An 18,179-nucleotide genomic window follows, 5' to 3' on the forward strand; every position below is an offset into this window, starting at 1 on the left:
GAAGCAGCCAGTGGTAACAACATACTCTGCAACTTTTTAAAAAATTCTGATTGATTCGAATTAGGGGCATATATATTAAACAACGACAGGGTATTATTTCCCATACTTATATCAATATGTATCCATCTTTCATGTGGATCTGAATTTACTACCTTAAAATTGGCCATACATTTTTTATTTATAAGAACTGCTACCCCTGCTTTTTTACCTGCTGCTGGAGCAAAAAAATATTCCTTCACCCACCCACCCTTTAGTTTCTGTGATTCCTTTATATTCAGATGAGTCTCCTGCAAACAATAAACATCCGCGTTTTGCTTTTTTAAAAATGCTAATACCTTTTTTCTTTTGATTACATGATTCAGGCCATTGACATTAATAGAAAATATCTTAAAAGACATTATATATTTTAAACTTCTCATCATAATCTTCTTCCTTCCTTCCTTCATATTTAAGATCTAATAAATGTTTCTCAATGACACACATTTTTACCCCTGAAGTATCCAACCCCTTATTGATCTTTTCCTTAATCATTCTAGTAATACCTTTAAAACCCATCTTTTTCCCACCCTTCCCCCCCCAATATAATGACTGCTTAAGGACACACATTGGAACAGCAACCCCAACATCCCCCTCTCCCCCAGGCAACCAATATTAATTAATATCCCCTTTATCATTTCTTAAGATAAACTCATTAATCTTCCACAGTGTATCTTAGTATATCTCTCTTCTAAACATAAAATCTTTTTTTTTTTTTTTTACCATTTTAAAATAATTATATTCTCTATCGGTTATTTAACATTTGATAACTTTAACCATATTTAATTCCTAACATTCCACTAATGTATCTTTTTATCTACTCACCATTCTTTAAATTATATTTCCCCAATATTTTAGTTTATACCACAAAATTCTATCATAAACATATATTTAATAAAGTAGTGTTATTTTTCCTATATCTCATACACTCTAATCCAGCAACCTTTATCATCCTTTTAATATCTAATAATAAATATCCATATCTTCATATACTTCTTTAAAAGTTGATTACAATTTTATAATTTTTATCATCTATTTATATATCAACATTTTTTTTCCATTCTGAAAAATGAAATTTTAAATTTTATAATTATTAAATTTTTTTTTTTAATACATTTTCTTCTTTTCCAATTAAAATCCAATCCTTTTGAAACTATAATATTACAAAATCAAACTTTACAATTAATATTTTAGTTATCTCCTTCAATTATCAATAATTTCATATTATGTATCTTTCTTGTATATTTTTCATTTTTATTTCCTTTCTTTTACTTACATCTAAATGTCATAGATCATTTTTGTCTATGATTAGTCCATTCTACATTCTTCTTTTTATTATCCTTTCATTCATTACTTTTCGTTTGTTAATTTATTAAATTAACTGATCTTTCATATTGTTTTCTTATCTATATCCTTCTTCCCTTTAGTCTCTTGACTGTCTTTGTCATTTTATTTAATATCCTTTTTTTTTTTATCCATTCTGCTTTCTTCTTTTACCTATTTGTATTATTATCTGGTCCATTCTTCTCTTTTCTCCTTTTGTTAATTATTCAAGTTCTTGGGGCGTGGCTTGGGAGTGCACGAGGATGGTCGGGTAGAGCAGAGGCTCTGTACATACAGACATTAATGACATAAAATACTGAAATAAAATTTTCATTTTAACTGAAGAAACGAAGGAAAATACAACGTGATGGCTTCAGGAAAACAAAACAAGTCTGAAATGGGGATTTCTAATACCGGCAGTGTTAAGAGATCTAAGCCAGAGCCGGCAACACCCTCAAAGTGTCCGTTGTCAAGAGAGAAAAGTGACATTGATTTCTGGAAAGAAATACAAGAGATAAAAGAAATTCTTCTAAAAAACGCCAAAAAGCTGGATGAAATACAGGAAGAAGTAATGACTTTAAATAAAAGAACAGAAGTGCTGGAGATTAAAACAACAAAAATGGAAATGAGAATGGACAGTTTTGAAGCAGAAAAAAGGCAATATAAACTGGACAGAGAAAAAATCTTTACACTCACCAGGGAAGTCGAGGATTGCCAGAATCGCATGAGACGGAGTAATTTGAGACTTTTGGGCGTACCGGAAGGGGTGGAGAAAAATAATCCGGTTTCATTTGTGGAAAATTTTTTGATGAAAGTCCTGCCCCTCAAATCTAATTACCCGATAGAAGTTGAACGTGCACATCGCATACCAGTGAAAAGACTGGATACTTTAAAAGGTCCTCGCCCCATAATTTTCAAGTTGCTAAGACACCAGCAAGTTTTAGAGGTGTTAAGAATGGCTAAAGAACATGCAAATTTAAAATGTCAGGATGCCAAAGTTCACATCGTTCCTGATTTCGCTAAAACAACGGCAGATAAAAGGAAAAAATTTCTAGACATGAGGCCGAAGTTAAGAGAAATCGGAGCTAGATTTGGCCTGATATACCCTGCGATTATGAAAATAACTATTGACAACAAAACTATGAGCTTTGATGAACCTGTGAAGTTGGAAATGTTTTTAAATCAAAGGGAGCAGCCGATGTCAATTTAATTTGACTTATTTACTTCCTGGAGTTGGAGTTGATTCTTCTTGGTTTTTATTTGATTTTATTTGTTATTCATCTTTAATATATTTGAGAATCTGCTAACTGACAGTTTGGCTCTGTTTATTTTGAATGGAAACTGTGAAATGGAATGTTGATGAAAAAGGCAGTTTGTTTCTCTGTGAGCCTTTAATATCTCTTTCTCAAAGGATGACTTTTAAAGTTGAAATGATTTGTTCCTTTGCTGTTACATATCTTAATAAGATATTAGAATCTCTGATATATGTTATTGCAATATATTCATGAAGATAAGATATTAATATACAGAGCTTATAGTGGCAGATTTAGATCATAGGTTATGATGAGTTAATGGAGGTTTTGATAAAAATTCAGTACAAAAGATTTCAGTTAGCAAAGATTTTCAAGGGACTCTAGTTTAAGGTTTAGTAGGCTTCTTTGAGAATATTTAAGGGGAATATATGTATTTAAAAATAAATAATAACAATAATTAAAAAAAAAAAAGGAAAATATATTATTAATGCTTAATTTTCATTTATAGGTTTCTTACAAGTCTGATACTTTTAGCAGACAGAGTTTTACATTCTTTTTTATCATTTATAATATGAGTGGAAGATCTTTATTTAGTTTCTTATTTTGATTTTTTAATATTTTGAGAATATTACATAAATTATTTATAAAAATACATATGATTATTACATACAATATTGTTTTATAATTGAAGTCTGTATAGAGCTTTTAGTTTAGCTTTACTTGGTCTTGTATGTGCAGTTCCAGGTTTTATCAGCCAATATTAAGGGTGGGAGAGGGAGGGATGGGAGGGGGGTTAAAGGGATTTGATAATTGGGGTAGAGATGTTGGATTGGGAGATATAAATGAAGGTGGTGTTTATTCATTTCAAATGATTTCAGTTTTTTGTTCAGATATAATAATTGGAAGAACTTTTGTAAAAATTATTTGGATTGATGGAGATTAAAATTTTTTCACTCAATGTTAATGGCCTTAATCACCCAGTAAAGAGAAAAAAAATGTTAGCATTTTTAAAAAGGCAACAGGCTGATGTGTATTATATTCAAGAGACACATTTATCAGTGGTTGAATCCAAAAAGCTAGAAGATAATTGGGTGAAACACTGTTTTTTTCGCTCCCGCAATAGGGAAAAAGGCAGGAGTGGCTATATTAGTGAACACAAAATGTTTAGCTTCATTTAAAATGATAGATTTTGATCCTTTAGGGAGATGGATACGAGCGGAAATGAGAATGGGAAATAATACTTTGACTTTATTAAATATCTATGCCCCGAACTCGAATCAAAATGATTTTTTTATTAATATACAAAAATTAATACTCCCACTGGCTGCTTCTAATTTAATAGTAGCTGGAGATTTTAATGCTGTTATGGATCCTTTTTTGGATAAAAAACCAAGCAAAAATATAAAATCATTAGGGTTAGATAATTTGGTGAATACTTGTAATTTGAAAGATATATGGCGTATTCTTCATTTTAATGATCAGGAGTTCTCTTTTTGCTCACCAGTTCATAAATCTTTTTCAAGAATTGATTACATATTGGTATCAAATTCCATAGTGCAACAAGTGACACAAGCTTCCATTGATCCAATTATTTTGTCTGATCATGGAGGAGTGTGGATTACACTTACACTAGATAATAATGAATACAATAGATCATTATGGAGGTTTGATAATACATTGGTTTCAGATTCAACTTTTCTTGAAGAAATTAAGTTAAAAATTTTGGAATTTTTCCAAATAAATACTTCAGCAGATATTAATGCGGAAATCTTATGGGATGCATTTAAAGCTACTATAAGAGGTAATATTATTTCTTATTCTGCGTATATTAAAAAACAACTTATTAAACAATTTTCAGATTTGGAAAAAGAAATTAAATTGCTGGAATCCAAATTAATAGATGATTGGAATCACGAAAATTTGCAAACTTTATTAAAGGCTAAAGGCAAATATAATGAAATTTCTTCAAAAATGGCAAGGAAAGATTTGTTTTCTCTGCAAACCTTGTATTATGGAAAATCTAATAAGGCAGGAAGTTTACTTGCAAATTATCTTAAAGCAAAAAAGAGAAGAATAAAAATAAGTGCAATAAAAGATGAGAAAGGAAATATGCATAATCAAACTAATAACATTTTAAATCAATTTTTGGCTTTTTACAAAGAGTTGTATTCTTCCGAGTCTTCTATTGATAAAGTTCAAAAAGGTATGGAATTTTTAAATCTTCTTGAGGGTCCAAAGCTTCCTGATCATATAAAAAGAAGTTTAGAAGAACCTATATCATTAAAAGAATTAGAAACAGCATTGAAGTCTCTTAGAGTTGGATCCGCTCCAGGTGGGGATGGTTTTACTGTGGAATTCTATAAAACATTTCAAAATTCTTTATTACCCTATTTACTAAATTTATATCAGTTTCAACTTAATAAAGGTTGTATTAAAAGTACTATGGCAGAATCTATGGTGATTGTTTTGCCAAAGCCAAATAAAGATCCCACTATGGTTTCAAATTACAGGCCAATATCATTAATTAATGTTGATGGAAAATTAATGGCTAAAACACTGGCATTAAGATTGGCAAAGGCTCTTCCTTACATAATTGATGTACATCAAACAGGTTTCATTGCTAACAAACATTCTTCTAACAATACAAGATTGACATTTCATACATTAAATTTAACTAAAATGATGAATGAACCAGCTTTTGCTCTTTCATTAGATGCAGAAAAAGCTTTTGATAGGGTAGAATGGTCATTCATGTATCAGACTTTGGATTGGTTTGGTGTGGGTCCTGGTTTTGTTCAAATGATTAAAACTTTGTATAGCTCCCCTATGGCAAGATTATACATTAATAATAATTTATCTGAGGGTTTTAAATTACATAGAGGAGTTAGACAAGGATGTCCATTATCTCCTTTGCTGTTTGATATTGTTTTAGAACCCTTATTGATAGCTATTAATCAGACAAAGGGGATACAGGGTATTCCCTTGAAAGAATGGGAATACAAATTATCTGCTTATGCGGATGATATTTTATTATATTTGCGCAATCCAGGTTCAACTATACCATGTTTGTTAGAATTGATTGAAAGATTTGGAATGTTTTCAGGATATAAAATCAATTGGAATAAATCTGAAATTCTTTCACTTAATGTGCATTGCATAAAATCTATGTTTGATTCATTTCCTTTTGTATGGAAAGAGGATGGATTAAAATATTTAGGAATTTGGATTAAAAATTCAATAGAAGATACAGTAAAAGAAAATGAAAAACTTTTATTAAAAAAGGTTTTGGAATTATGTGAACAATGGAACCCATTACATATATCTTGGTGGGGAAGAGTTCAAACCATAAAAATGATGATATTGCCTGTGGTTTGCTATCAAATGTGTATGATTCCGGTATTTTTTCAGAACTCTTTTTATAAAAAATTGAATGCAATAATTATTAAGTTTGTTTGGCTTGGCAAAACACCTAGAATTGCTTTGGTATCTTTACAGAAATCAATTAAGGAGGGTGGGGTAAATTTCCCAAATTTCTATAGGTATCATCAGGCCTATATTTTACGTCAAGGTATGTATTGGGTCCTCCCAGATCTCATTGAATACACTCCAGATTGGTTATACTTGGAATGGCGACTCCTGTCTCCTTTACATCTTTGTCACATTCTCAGTATCAAGATGCCCAGATTGTATAAAGAAAATAAACTTTTATTAGATACATGGAAAACTCTAAGATATGTAAGTAATTTAACTGAAATTCCTATTAGTAAATCGACAAATCAATCTATATGGCTAAACTCCAAGATTCAGATTGGCGGAACTAAGATTGTCTGGAGGCATTGGTTAAATGCAGGAATACGAACTTTAAATGATGTTATTTCAAATGGAAAAATGCTTGAGTTTACACAATTGCAAAATAAATTTGGACTGAATAAATCACAATTTTATAAATGGTTGCAATTGAAGCAGGCCATTCAGGCAGGGTTCCCTGAATGGAAAACTTTAAATTTTCAATACAGCATGGAATTTTTATGCTTCCAGGCAGATTTTCTGGGTCACCAGGCCGCACAGTGGTATAAAGTTATTAGTGAATTGGTTAATAAAAAACCTAAAAATGGTCTTAGGGATATTTGGAGCATTGAGATTAATCATCAAATTTTGGCATCTCAATGGCCACAAATTTGGTCTTGGAGAATAAGATGTACACTGTCAGCATCTATGAGACAAACTTGGTTTTTTCTTTTGCATAGAGCATTTTGGACCCCTGTTAGATTACAAAAATTAAATAGTTCAATGTCTAATAGATGCTGGCATTGTAAGCTTGAAGTAGGGACTTTGGATCATCTTTTATTTTTCTGTCCCTATATATTAGCCTTTTGGAATTCGATCTGGGATCAAATAAATTCTTTATTAGATAATCCTGTAGCATTAACTTATGATACTGTGATATTTGGCATATCTATGAGGAAAAAGAGTCAGATATCGGCAAGTAATAACAAACTTTTATTGATTATGACAGGAGTTGCCATGCAACATATTACTACAAATTGGAAAGATCACACAAGACTTAATTTTAATTTCTGGTGGAATTCACTATGTCACATATATAGAATGGAACGTTCAATAGCAATACAAAATGGAAATTATAAAAGGTTTAATGAAATATGGGGGCCATTGACATTGTTTTGTAATGAATAAACACCATTTTATTAACATTATTTATGATTGGAAGGGAAAGGGGAGGGTTTATATAAATGAAAAAAAAAATAAAAATGTAAAAATAGAAATATGACAAAGATTGATTCAATTAAATAATTGTATGGAAAGGGAGGGGGGAAGAAGGGTTTAGATATATATACCTTTGTTATGATCTTGATAGATTTATCAAGTGATGTTAGTAAATCTATGTATTACTTATATTGTACACTTGTTGAAAGTTTAAAAATGAATAAAGAATTATAAAAAAAAAAAAAATTATTCAAGTTCTTTATTTCTTTCTGATCACTCTTTACTCCAGCCATCCAACCTTTACTCGTCTAAAGTTTAATCTCGTGAGTTTCCAGTCCATCTTTCTTGTCTATTACTTCTTTATATTTTTTTATTGTATTTTTCCTTTGTTCATTTTATTTCCTGTTCTTTATTTCATATTCTTTTTTCTTCAGTACTCCAAAGTCTCATAGTTTTACATTAAATTTTTTGCACAATATCCATCAAAACCAGACTTGATATTTTCTGTTCATTTCAACATCCATTATGTTAAAATGACATAGGTTCTGATTTTGAAAGAAAGGTCTTTAGCTTTTCCGGATCTTCAAAATACAAAGATTTATCCCCAGAAGATACCCTCATTTTTGCTGGGTAATACAATCCTTATTTATATCCTTTTTCCTTTAATTGAGGTCTCAAGTCAAGGAATTTCTTCCTTTTGTTTGCTGTGTTTTTAGCAAAATCAGGCAAAAACCATATTTTGGATCCTTTATAATTTAAATTTTTATCTTTCTTGGCAGCATTTAAAATTTCTATTGCTTGCTGGTATCTTAACATTTTAAATATTAATGGTCTTGGTCTGCCTTGATTTTCCATATTTTTTAATGGGATCCTGTGCGCCCTTTCTATTTCTAAAGGCTGTTTAAAATCCAATTGCGGTATTTTAGGAATTAGATTTTCTAAAAACTGTATGGCATTTTTCCCTTCCAAATTTTCCTGCATTCCAAAAAGTTTTATATTCTTTCTTCTTCCTCGGTTTTCATAATCTTCCAGCTGATTTTTCAATTGAATCAGTTCCAAACTGTCATTTTTACATCTGTTTCCTTCACATTCTAAAACCTCCATTTTAGCTTCTAAGTCGGTTGTTCTTTTATTATTTATTTCCATTTGTCTGTGGATAATTAGTATTTCTTCCTTCATTTCAGCCATATTACTCACAGTCTCTTTAAGCATTTGTTTAATTTGTCTCAGTTCCTCCATAACTTCGGCTTTGCTCAGCACATCCGACTCTTCAGCAGGAAGCGGAACCTTACTCGGGATAATTTGATCCTGTTTCTGCCTTTTCGCCGACCCACCAGTTTCATTTTTGTTTTGTCGGGTGCTTGCCATGCTCCCGCTCTTCTTTTCGCTGTTTTACACCGAAATCGGCTTAAATGGGAAAACTTTTTTTGCCGACCGTTGCCAGGTTGAGAGGAGCGCCGCGATCACACGTCCATTTTGTGTGCGCGCTAAGCCACGCCCCTCAACAGGGTCTTTTACTAAGGCGCACTAGCCGATTTAGCGTGTGCTAAATGCTAACGTGTCCATTATATTCTATGGCCGCGTTAGCATTTAGCGCGTGCAAAATTGGCTTGCGCACCTTAGTAAAAGACCCCCTAAATTATGATTAACTAAACTAAAACACTGCCAAATAGTTATCAGCAAAGTTCTTTGAACAATTGTATGCTGGTACATGCTTCTTTTGTATCTGCCATTTCCAAAATTAATGTTATGATAAAAGTCAAAGTGGAGGTTATCTGATGTCAGGGCAGTTCCCTGAGCAGATTGGGTAAAAACACTTTTAGAGGTAATTAATTTTTTTTGTTTCACTAAAACAGGCCACTGAGATTTTTTAAGTTTGGTTTTACAATTTTTGTTTAAATCTTTTATTAATTTTTCAAAGGTAACAAAAATGCAGTACAGTATCTACTCAAAACAGCATTATTCATATATGCATTTATAATCAATCAAAAATAGCGTGATAACCCCCCCCCCCCCCCACACCCAACCAATACCTTGCAAGAGAATAAATATCTCTCTCCCACCCTCCCTTCCCCTGGGTGTGTGTGCAATATACCAACAAGATAAAAGGGAAAAAACCCACAAAAAACCCAATTACAACCCATCCATATAAGATATCAAAGGGTCCCAGATTAACTTAAATCTCTTAATATGACCCATTATATCTGTATTCATTTTTTCAAATCTATAAGTTAAGCATAAACTTGCCCATCAAAAATTAAAGTTAAAGCGATCCCAGTTCTTCCAGTTACGCGTAATCATTTGTATGGCTACCCCGGTCATGATAAGGAAAAACATACAATTTTTGATACAATTCAGCTCATGCATCACTGAAGCTCATTAATGACAAATTTAAATACATTTTCACATGAAGTGGACTTTTATGCCAGAGTTTACTGCAGCAACGTGCACTGTTATAAAGTCATGTAGCAAAAGTATGCTTCACATGAAAAATAAGAGTGCATGAAATTTTGTATTTTTGCACATGTTCAAGTGTTTTGTGTTATTTTTTTTTTAATACAAAGCAGACTTAAGGTATGTTATGTGATTTAATGGGTTTATTCCTGATGAATGGGATGGGTGGGGGAGGGGTCTTTTTTATATGCATTTGACAATAATTGTTAGAATGTCAAGTGATTTGTACGAATTATCTGATTGAATATTGTACACTTGTTGCAAGAGTTAAAACTGAATAAAGAATTAAAAAATACAAAGTAGACTGGCAAAGTCACGTCATACTTTAGTACCCGAGAGACTTTATCAGATAATTTGTTGTCATTTAATGTTTTTTCAGATATGTATAGTTTTATTGCAAAGTGTGTCATTTAATTTCCTCTGTTTTAGAAACTTAAGAATAAGGTGCTTGAGACAGAAAATTATTATGAAGATCTTTCTCGTCGTCTTCAACTGGAAAAGGTAGCTATGGTTTTTTTCTAACCTCCAACGGCTATTATTTCAGAATAAGGTGCATGTCAAGCTAATATTTTAATATATGAGACATAGGGCTCCTTTTACGAAGCTGCGTTAGTGGTTTTAGCGCACACAGCTTTTTAGCGCGTGCTAAACCTGCGCTATGCGGCTAGAACTAACGCCAGCTCAATGCTGGCGTTAACGTCTAGCGCAGCTGGCAGTTTAGCGCGCGCTATTACACACGTTAAACCGCTAACGCAGATTCGTAAAAGGAGCACATAGTTTTAAAAAAGTGCCAGTATGTGTTATAAACACATGCTGGAGTGAGAGAGAAAATCTGATGAGCTTGATGTGAAGAACCCATAATAGATTTGAAACTTTGCCACCCTGTGTGTGTGTGGATAAAAGTACATGTGTGAGGTTAGAGTTTGTTACAATATGGATAGTTATTATTTTCAAATCTATACACAGTGTTTGTTTTAGCCAGAAAAGGCACCTACAGAAAAGTAGGAATAAGTCTTTGGATTCTGTCTTTTTCACTTTTAAAAGTGATGCAAAGATCACAGGTAAAAATACTATGGGCTAGATTTACTAAGCAAACCGATCGTGTACTGATCACTCTGCTATCTAATTTGCTACAGTATAATTTAAAGAAAAGTAGCTGCAGTCACCACACTGACGGGAAGAAAAAGCGATTGAAACCCTGGAAAGTTCTTTAAAGTGAGTGGGTTTATTGCCATCAGGATCCTCTGTTGATCATGTCTTGCTCTCAGTCCCGAGCTCTGGATCTCTGCTGGCTTCCCTGCAGTGTGAGCCTGCGGGTTTAAAGCGGGTCTGCACGCCGTAGTGCAGCCCCGCTTTAAAGCTGCAGGCTCGCACTGTAGGAAAGGTGGCAGAGAGCAGGGCATGACAAGCTGACAGTGTCGATGAAAGGGAAGAGGCTGCTGCCGCTGGGGATAGCCCTTCCCTGGGAGAGCAGGAGATTCAAGGCCTGAAAAAAAAAAAAAACGGACACAAAACGCATTCGCATACCATCTGCAGGGAAAGCAGATGGTCTGCACATGAATCAGATCGCACACTAGCAATCCATGCGGTTGGAGGGGGGGGCGTTCCTCCAATCGCCCTCATTTCAATTTTTTGCTGTTGTGAATTGGTTGGGCCTGCTGGAATCATCCCCGGAAGTCAGGTTAGTGAATCTAACCCTATATCTACTTTGTTATTGCACCATTTGATGAGGAGTGTAAAATGAAATATGATGTGAACACAATCTGTTGCTCTTTCATAAGCTGTTGAAAACTGTTCTTTTGTAGGAAGTCATTTTTTATTGTATGATGTAGCATTGATGCATTTTAGAACGTTTTTGCTAGATTATACAGAAGAAAATTGCTGTACTTAAGTTGTATCATATATGTGAGTGACTTTACATGTTTTGTGAACCATGATGCAGACTTTAATAGAAATAGTGGGCCTGTAATTGTAAAAGAAACACACAAGAAGACGTGATGATCCGCAAGCACTCACAAGGACAGAAGACACAAAGCAGATCAAATATATCAAGAGCTATTCAATTTATTAAAAACAAAAACTGACGTGGCTGTGTTCGCTCTCAGGCTGCGTCAACGATAGATGCTGAAAGGGAATAGATACACACTTCTCCTAAACCAGGGGTGGCCCTCGCCAGGTCAAGTTTTCAGGATTTCCCCCAACTACTATGCATAAGATTTATTTGCATACAATGGAAGCAATACATGCAAATTCATTGGGGAAATCCTGACTGGATTGCGGGCCTAGCAGACCGATGTTGGACAACCCTACCCTAAATAATTCTATCACTAAGACAGGACAGCTGCTGCTCTAGTATTAAAGTGCTATTTGATTTGTACTTATAGAGCTTTTGCTTTTAGGGGAAGTGTGTAGATGTATTAGCATCTACACCTGACGTGGCCTGAGAGCGAAACATGGATATGTTGGATCTTTGTTTTTAATAAATTGCATACTTTTTGATACACTTGATCTGCTTTGTGTCTTCTACCAGTAATTGCAAATAAATAAATAAACCTGCAGGCATTTCCGAGGACAATTTCTGTAGCAAGGACTCTATAGGAGTCTGTACTCTAGGGGCCTGTTTTACAAAGCCGCGGTAACAGCCCCGAAGCCCATAGAGATTTAAAGGGCTTCGGGGCTGTTGCCACACGGCTTTGTAAAACAGGCCCTAGGTGAATTACTACCGGTCATGAGTTGCTTGCAGAAGGATGTCAATCGCATCTTTCAGGTGTAGTGGAAAGGGTAGATGTGAATTGCTTGTTCACTCTTTCCAAAAATACTAGGACTAGGGGGCATGTGATGAAGCTAAGTAGTAGCTTTAAAACAAATTGGAGAAACTATTTCTTCACACAACTTGTAATTAAACTCTGGAATTTATTGAATGTGGAGAAAGCAGTTAGTTTGGTGGGGTTTAAAAAAGGCTTGGATAATTTCCTAAAAGAGAAGTCCATAGGCCATTGTTCAGCTGGCTTGGGGAAATCCACTGCTTATTCCTAGGATAAACTGCATAAAATCAGTTTTACTACTTGGGATCTAGCTAGGTACTTGGAACCTGGGTTGGCTACTGTTGGAAACAGGATACTGGGCTTGCTGAACCTTTGGTCTGTCCCAGTGAGAGAGGCCTTAGGCGCTTGGGCCAATTTATTATGTAGTACATTTTGCAATGACTTTGAGAAGGATATCTTTCAAAGGTTCTTATGGTGGTAAATATGTGTTTTTATGTAGGTAAAAATGTTTGAAAATTGCTTTCATTGCAGCCCTAATGAACGTTAAATTATGTGTATTTCATAGAACATATACTTTTGTCCACTCGAAATAGAGAGCAGGATTAGGCTAGGAGGAAATATTTGCATGTTGATCTCATTTTGAAGTCACCATGCCTACTTTATGGTGTACCTGCTATAAACCAGGTGCAAAGTCTAGGGATGCTTCTGTACTCATGATATACACATAATATACAATTAGAAGAAAAAAAAAACCTACTACATATACTCACAAATCAATAATAATTTATTCAGTCTCCCTCACTCTTTACCATAAATATCATAAGTATTATAAATATATCACCCACTATCATGTATCACTAACACCTTCTCCAAAATGCACCCCGGGCGATTGCCCTTGCTGCCTTGAAAACCTGGATGATCAGTTCCCCACAGTCCAGTTTTTAAAGATGACTTTTCTATGAACAATGTTCCAAACTTGTGCTTCAGGAACTAAATTCCTGATATCTTAAAACGATTTTGTTCATTCTTGATGACAACTGTTCCTCAGCCAGCCCAACACAATCTTGCGTTTCACCACACAGGCTTCCTCAGGAGCTGAAGCCGCTTCAGGTTTTCACTATATTTACCTCTACAAAATAAACATGAATTCACTACAATACTGAATATAGCTTATACATCAAATGCCCCCACATACTTTTCAAAATTACACCATTATTACAAATACCTGTAATCTTATTTATCCATCATACAGCACAGGTTCAAAAACCTCGTCTCCCTTTCGGAAGGAATAGATCAAACTGAGAGGTAGGGAAACCTACCCTACCCTTATACTGGTTAATCCCTCCCCCAATTCCTAATTGATCCAATGAGCAATCTCACAACAAGTGCCATGCTACCTCTTTATTCATTCCCATTGGCTCAGTGGTGCCCCATGGATAAATAAACCGCTGTTCTTTCTGTAGTAAAGCCTCCGATACACATGGTACATTTTCAGAGGGAAGATATGGTGGGAAAATCTCTTTGAAAATGAGCTTGCAGATTTTACCCACAGACCTGAATGTTTCCCAGGGACTCTTAAAAAATGCCCCTCTTTTTGTGTGTGTGTGTATACATATATATATATACAAATGTATTTTTCTTTCCCAGGATAAAACACTGAGAGCAAAGGAACTGTCAGTATCTATAGAAGCAACACATAATCGTCTCCAGAACCTGCTTCAAAAAAAGGAAGCTAAGAATGATCGTTTAACTGCTCAAATGCAGGTTTATATTTATTTATCTATTTATTTATTGCAAATTCTGAAGAACATTTAACTCTGATACAAGCATATAGGAATCTGGACTCTAGGCGATTACCCCCAGTGAATTATTACAGAAGGATGTCTTTCGATTCTGCCTCCTTCCCCAGCAGGCTGTATTCCCACTTTCAGTTTTTCCTTGTGCAAGCGAATTGAGAATGTGTTTTTCTGATCTCTACTCTGCTTAGAGCTCAGAAACCTACGACAGTTGTAGTCTCTGATATGTCCTGGAAGGCTTTTCAGCTCTGGTGTGCAAAAGATAAAGTGGAGCCCTTTAAAACTCCATTTGTGGTGGTCCTGGCATTCTTGCAAGCTGGACTAGAAAGGGGTCTATGATAGGATCATTTAAAGTTCAAGTAGTTGGTCTCTTGTGCTTTCGAGCTTGAGAGGAAAAGTGTTCCTTGACCTCTCACCCAGATGTGACTAGATATTTGAAGGGGGCGCTCAGTTTTTGTCCTCCTATATGCCAGCCATTCCCACATGGAACCTTAATATCGTTTTAGAGGGACTTAATAGAGCTTCGTATGAGCCTATGCGGGTGGCATCGCCCTGGGCCCCACTGTAAAGACAGTGTTCCTGGTGGCAGTTGTTTCTGCAAGAAGGATCTCGGAGTTACTCATGCAGAGAACCATTTCTTAGGATCACAGAAGCGTGGATTTCCCTGCACACAATTTCTTCTTTCCTGCCAAAAGTTGTTTCAGCATTCCATATCAACCAGGAAGTTTATGTACCCGTGTTTCATTCCACGGGTTTGACGAAGCAAGTACTAGACATGAGGAAAGTTTTACTCCACTATTTGGAAAAATACAACAATTTTTGTCTCTCAGACCATTGTTTTGTTCTGACTAGTCAGGCTAGATGAGGCAGACCAGATTCCAAGGCATCTGTTTCTAGATGGATTCATATGGCAATTTTTTTGGTGTATATTGGCTGTGGCAAACAATCACTGGTCTCACAGAGACCCGGGTAGTTCCACCTGAAGAGATCTGCAGGGCAACTACATGGTCTACTCTCCATACTTTTTACAAAGTTTTACAGAGTGGACGTAGTGGTACAAGAGGATGTCGCATTTGGGTCCTCATTTTTACAGGCATGTCCCACCCTAGATGTCAGATATTGCTTTGGTATGTCACCTCGAGTCTAGATTCCTATATCCTTGTACCAGAATGGAAAATTAGATTCTTACCTCAATAATCTTCTTTCTGGAAAAAGATATAAGAATCTAGACGCCCCACCCTGTCAATTTATAATTCGCCTGCTTTACTACCTTGGACAGATAATGTGGGTCCCGAGATGGAGATCTTCTCCAGCCAGTCAAATAAGAATGTATCAATTCATTAACAAGAAAAGGAGATGAAGTTTATGAGAGTATAAGAGATCCCTATGTGTTAATACTTGTTGCACAAAGAGAGATGGCTTGTTTGTTCCATCTAGGTTTTATGGTGTTCGTGTTAGCTGTTGGTTGTTACAGATCAGAACTGAAAGGTATTGTCGAGGATATTCCCCATTCCCCTCCTTCTGATTTTGACTACTTTGCTACAAACTGAAGGCAGTAGTATAGCCTGCTGGGGAAGGAAGCAGAGTCTAATGATGTGTTTGACATCCTTCTGCAATCAATTTGCAACCTATATCATTTTCCAGAAAAAAAATTGTAGGTAAGAACCTAATCTTCCATTCAGCCTCACCTGTTAAACAGTTCTAGACCAGGAGAGTCCAACCTCAGTCCTCAAGGACTACAACCTAGTTGGGTTTTCTTGGAATTTCTCCAGTGAATATTCATGAAATTCTTTTGCATACACTGCCTCTATTGTAAGGAAATTTACTTATTTAAAAATGTATATATCGCATATGACCTACACAGTTTCCATGAGTAACATACATAAAATTTGACAATACAATATAATTGTTATTAAAACAAATCTTACATATCATAAAATGATAGATCTTAAATATATTCATTGTGGAAAATCTGACTGAGTGAAGGCCAAGATTGGACACCTCTTTTGTAGACCATCATCACTGTCCATGATTTTAATAAATAATGGGACAGTATTCAAACAAATGTCCTGTGATGGGAAAATCCCACTTTGAACATATTACTCCAATTTTAAAGAAACTGTACTGGATACCAATTTAAAATTCTGAAAATATTCCAACAAGGGATTTACAGTACTATACCTGACTATTTGAGTAAAATGTATAGACTGAGTAGAACGTTAAGATTGGAAAATTGCATGCTACTAGATGTACGAAAAAGGGATTAAGTGAAATATGTCAACACTAGAAAATCCTGCTTTTCAGTTGCATGTCCAATTTTATGGAACGACCTACCTGGAGCAACGTTTTACAGTTTAGGAAATTGCTTAAAACATACTTCTTTGTCCAGGCCTTCAATTGATATTAACATTTTGCACTGGATGTGGGATGGCGGAACCTGACCTAGAAGAAGAAGTAAATGAAGAAAGATGATTCCTTTTTTTGCATGGCTTGAAGTTCAAGTGTTATTTTGTAAAGTCTGATGAATGTGCTTTGTCTAGTGATATTATATATGTGTTATTGTGAGCCGCTTAGTCTCATAAGCGGATTATAAATATTTTAAATAAATAAAATGCTCCTGTACCATTCAGATAGTGTGGGAACAAAGTAAGGTAATTTCTCTTAATGATAGAAAATGGTGATATTCAACTGCTATCCACATGCTAAGTGGTTTAATTTAGGCCAGCAAAATGAATAGTCCTAATTAAACTGCTTAACTACACATGAGGGAAAATCTCTGTAGATCAGCTAAAATTAGGTGATGGGATGATATGTGCTAAGCACCAATTCTGTAATGGCAATTCCATGGACATTTGCTGCTATGGAATATTAGCCTATGTTCACAGTTGTGTACCTAACTCCAGACATGAGCTTGCTCAAAAGGCTGATATAAATGTGCCAGAATGTAGGCTATTAGGTTTATAACTGCTAATATTCTACACCCTAACAGTTAAGTACTAGGCATGCCCCTAACCCTTTCATGCCCTTCCTAGGTCCATGCCCTCTTATAGATTTTCCACACACAATTTATAGAATACCAATTAAAGACAATTAACATGCATAATTGCTAATTAATGCCAATTATTGGTAACGCATGCCAATTAGTAGCTAGTTGCATGTGCAGTTGACACTATTCTATAACTTGCATGCGCAGTGTAAGTTCAGTTTTGTTTCTTTTTCTATAAGTCGGCTCATTTGCTTTCTCATAAAGCTTGTGGGTGTCAAAATGCAGTATTTCATTATTTTGACTTCAAAGGTCATACATTCCTGGATTGTTGTAAAATTTTCTTTTAGTACTCTCACCATCAAATCATCGATGCAGTGTTCTGGTTTTCTGAAGTGCTGTCCTACAAAGGTGACATCCTGATTGGCACTGTAATGTTGAACATAATACCTCTATAAATTGATTCTTGTCTTTTGCATCTGGCTTGTCTCTCCTGTGTTGGGTACCTGGTTTGGTAATAAGGTTGTATATACCATTAAAGTTTGAAATAAAACAGTGCCTGCATCTTGTACATAGTCTGCAGTTTGAAGTAAAGGCTGCTTTGTTTACCTCATTGGAATAACTACAAGACGGCATTGTATCTTCCAAAACAGACAATATTCGTTTATTGTTAGTATAAAAACTTACAGTATTACAGCAGCAGAGACATATTGTAAAAATGTATTGTCAGTTCAGAATATGCAATGGAGAGAAGAATTTGCACCCATATGCTTAGCAGGGGGCTAGCAGTTCCCCGTAGCATAAGTAAGTGAATCTCTCTGGCTTTACCTAGAATGCACGTGAT

General features: G+C 34.9%; 1 protein-coding gene across 7 annotated transcripts in view; it reads left to right on the forward strand.

Moving 5' to 3' along the window:
* The window catches only part of ODF2L (outer dense fiber of sperm tails 2 like), a 142,474-nt gene that overhangs the window by 32,610 nt on the left and 91,685 nt on the right, over positions 1 to 18,179 (forward strand). For 6 of the 7 annotated variants that reach the window (XM_033916903.1, XM_033916901.1, XM_033916902.1 and 3 more), the window contains exons 6-7: positions 10,221 to 10,292; positions 14,204 to 14,320. In XM_033916903.1, coding sequence (XP_033772794.1) covers positions 10,221 to 10,292; positions 14,204 to 14,320 — 189 coding nt within the window. The remainder of the gene's footprint in view (positions 1 to 10,220; positions 10,293 to 14,203; positions 14,321 to 18,179) is intronic. The other variant, XM_033916904.1, reaches the window with a different exon arrangement.

This window comes from Geotrypetes seraphini, chromosome 12 (assembly GCF_902459505.1).
Source record: "Geotrypetes seraphini chromosome 12, aGeoSer1.1, whole genome shotgun sequence".
In the NCBI taxonomy this organism is placed as follows: Eukaryota; Metazoa; Chordata; class Amphibia; order Gymnophiona; family Dermophiidae; genus Geotrypetes; species Geotrypetes seraphini.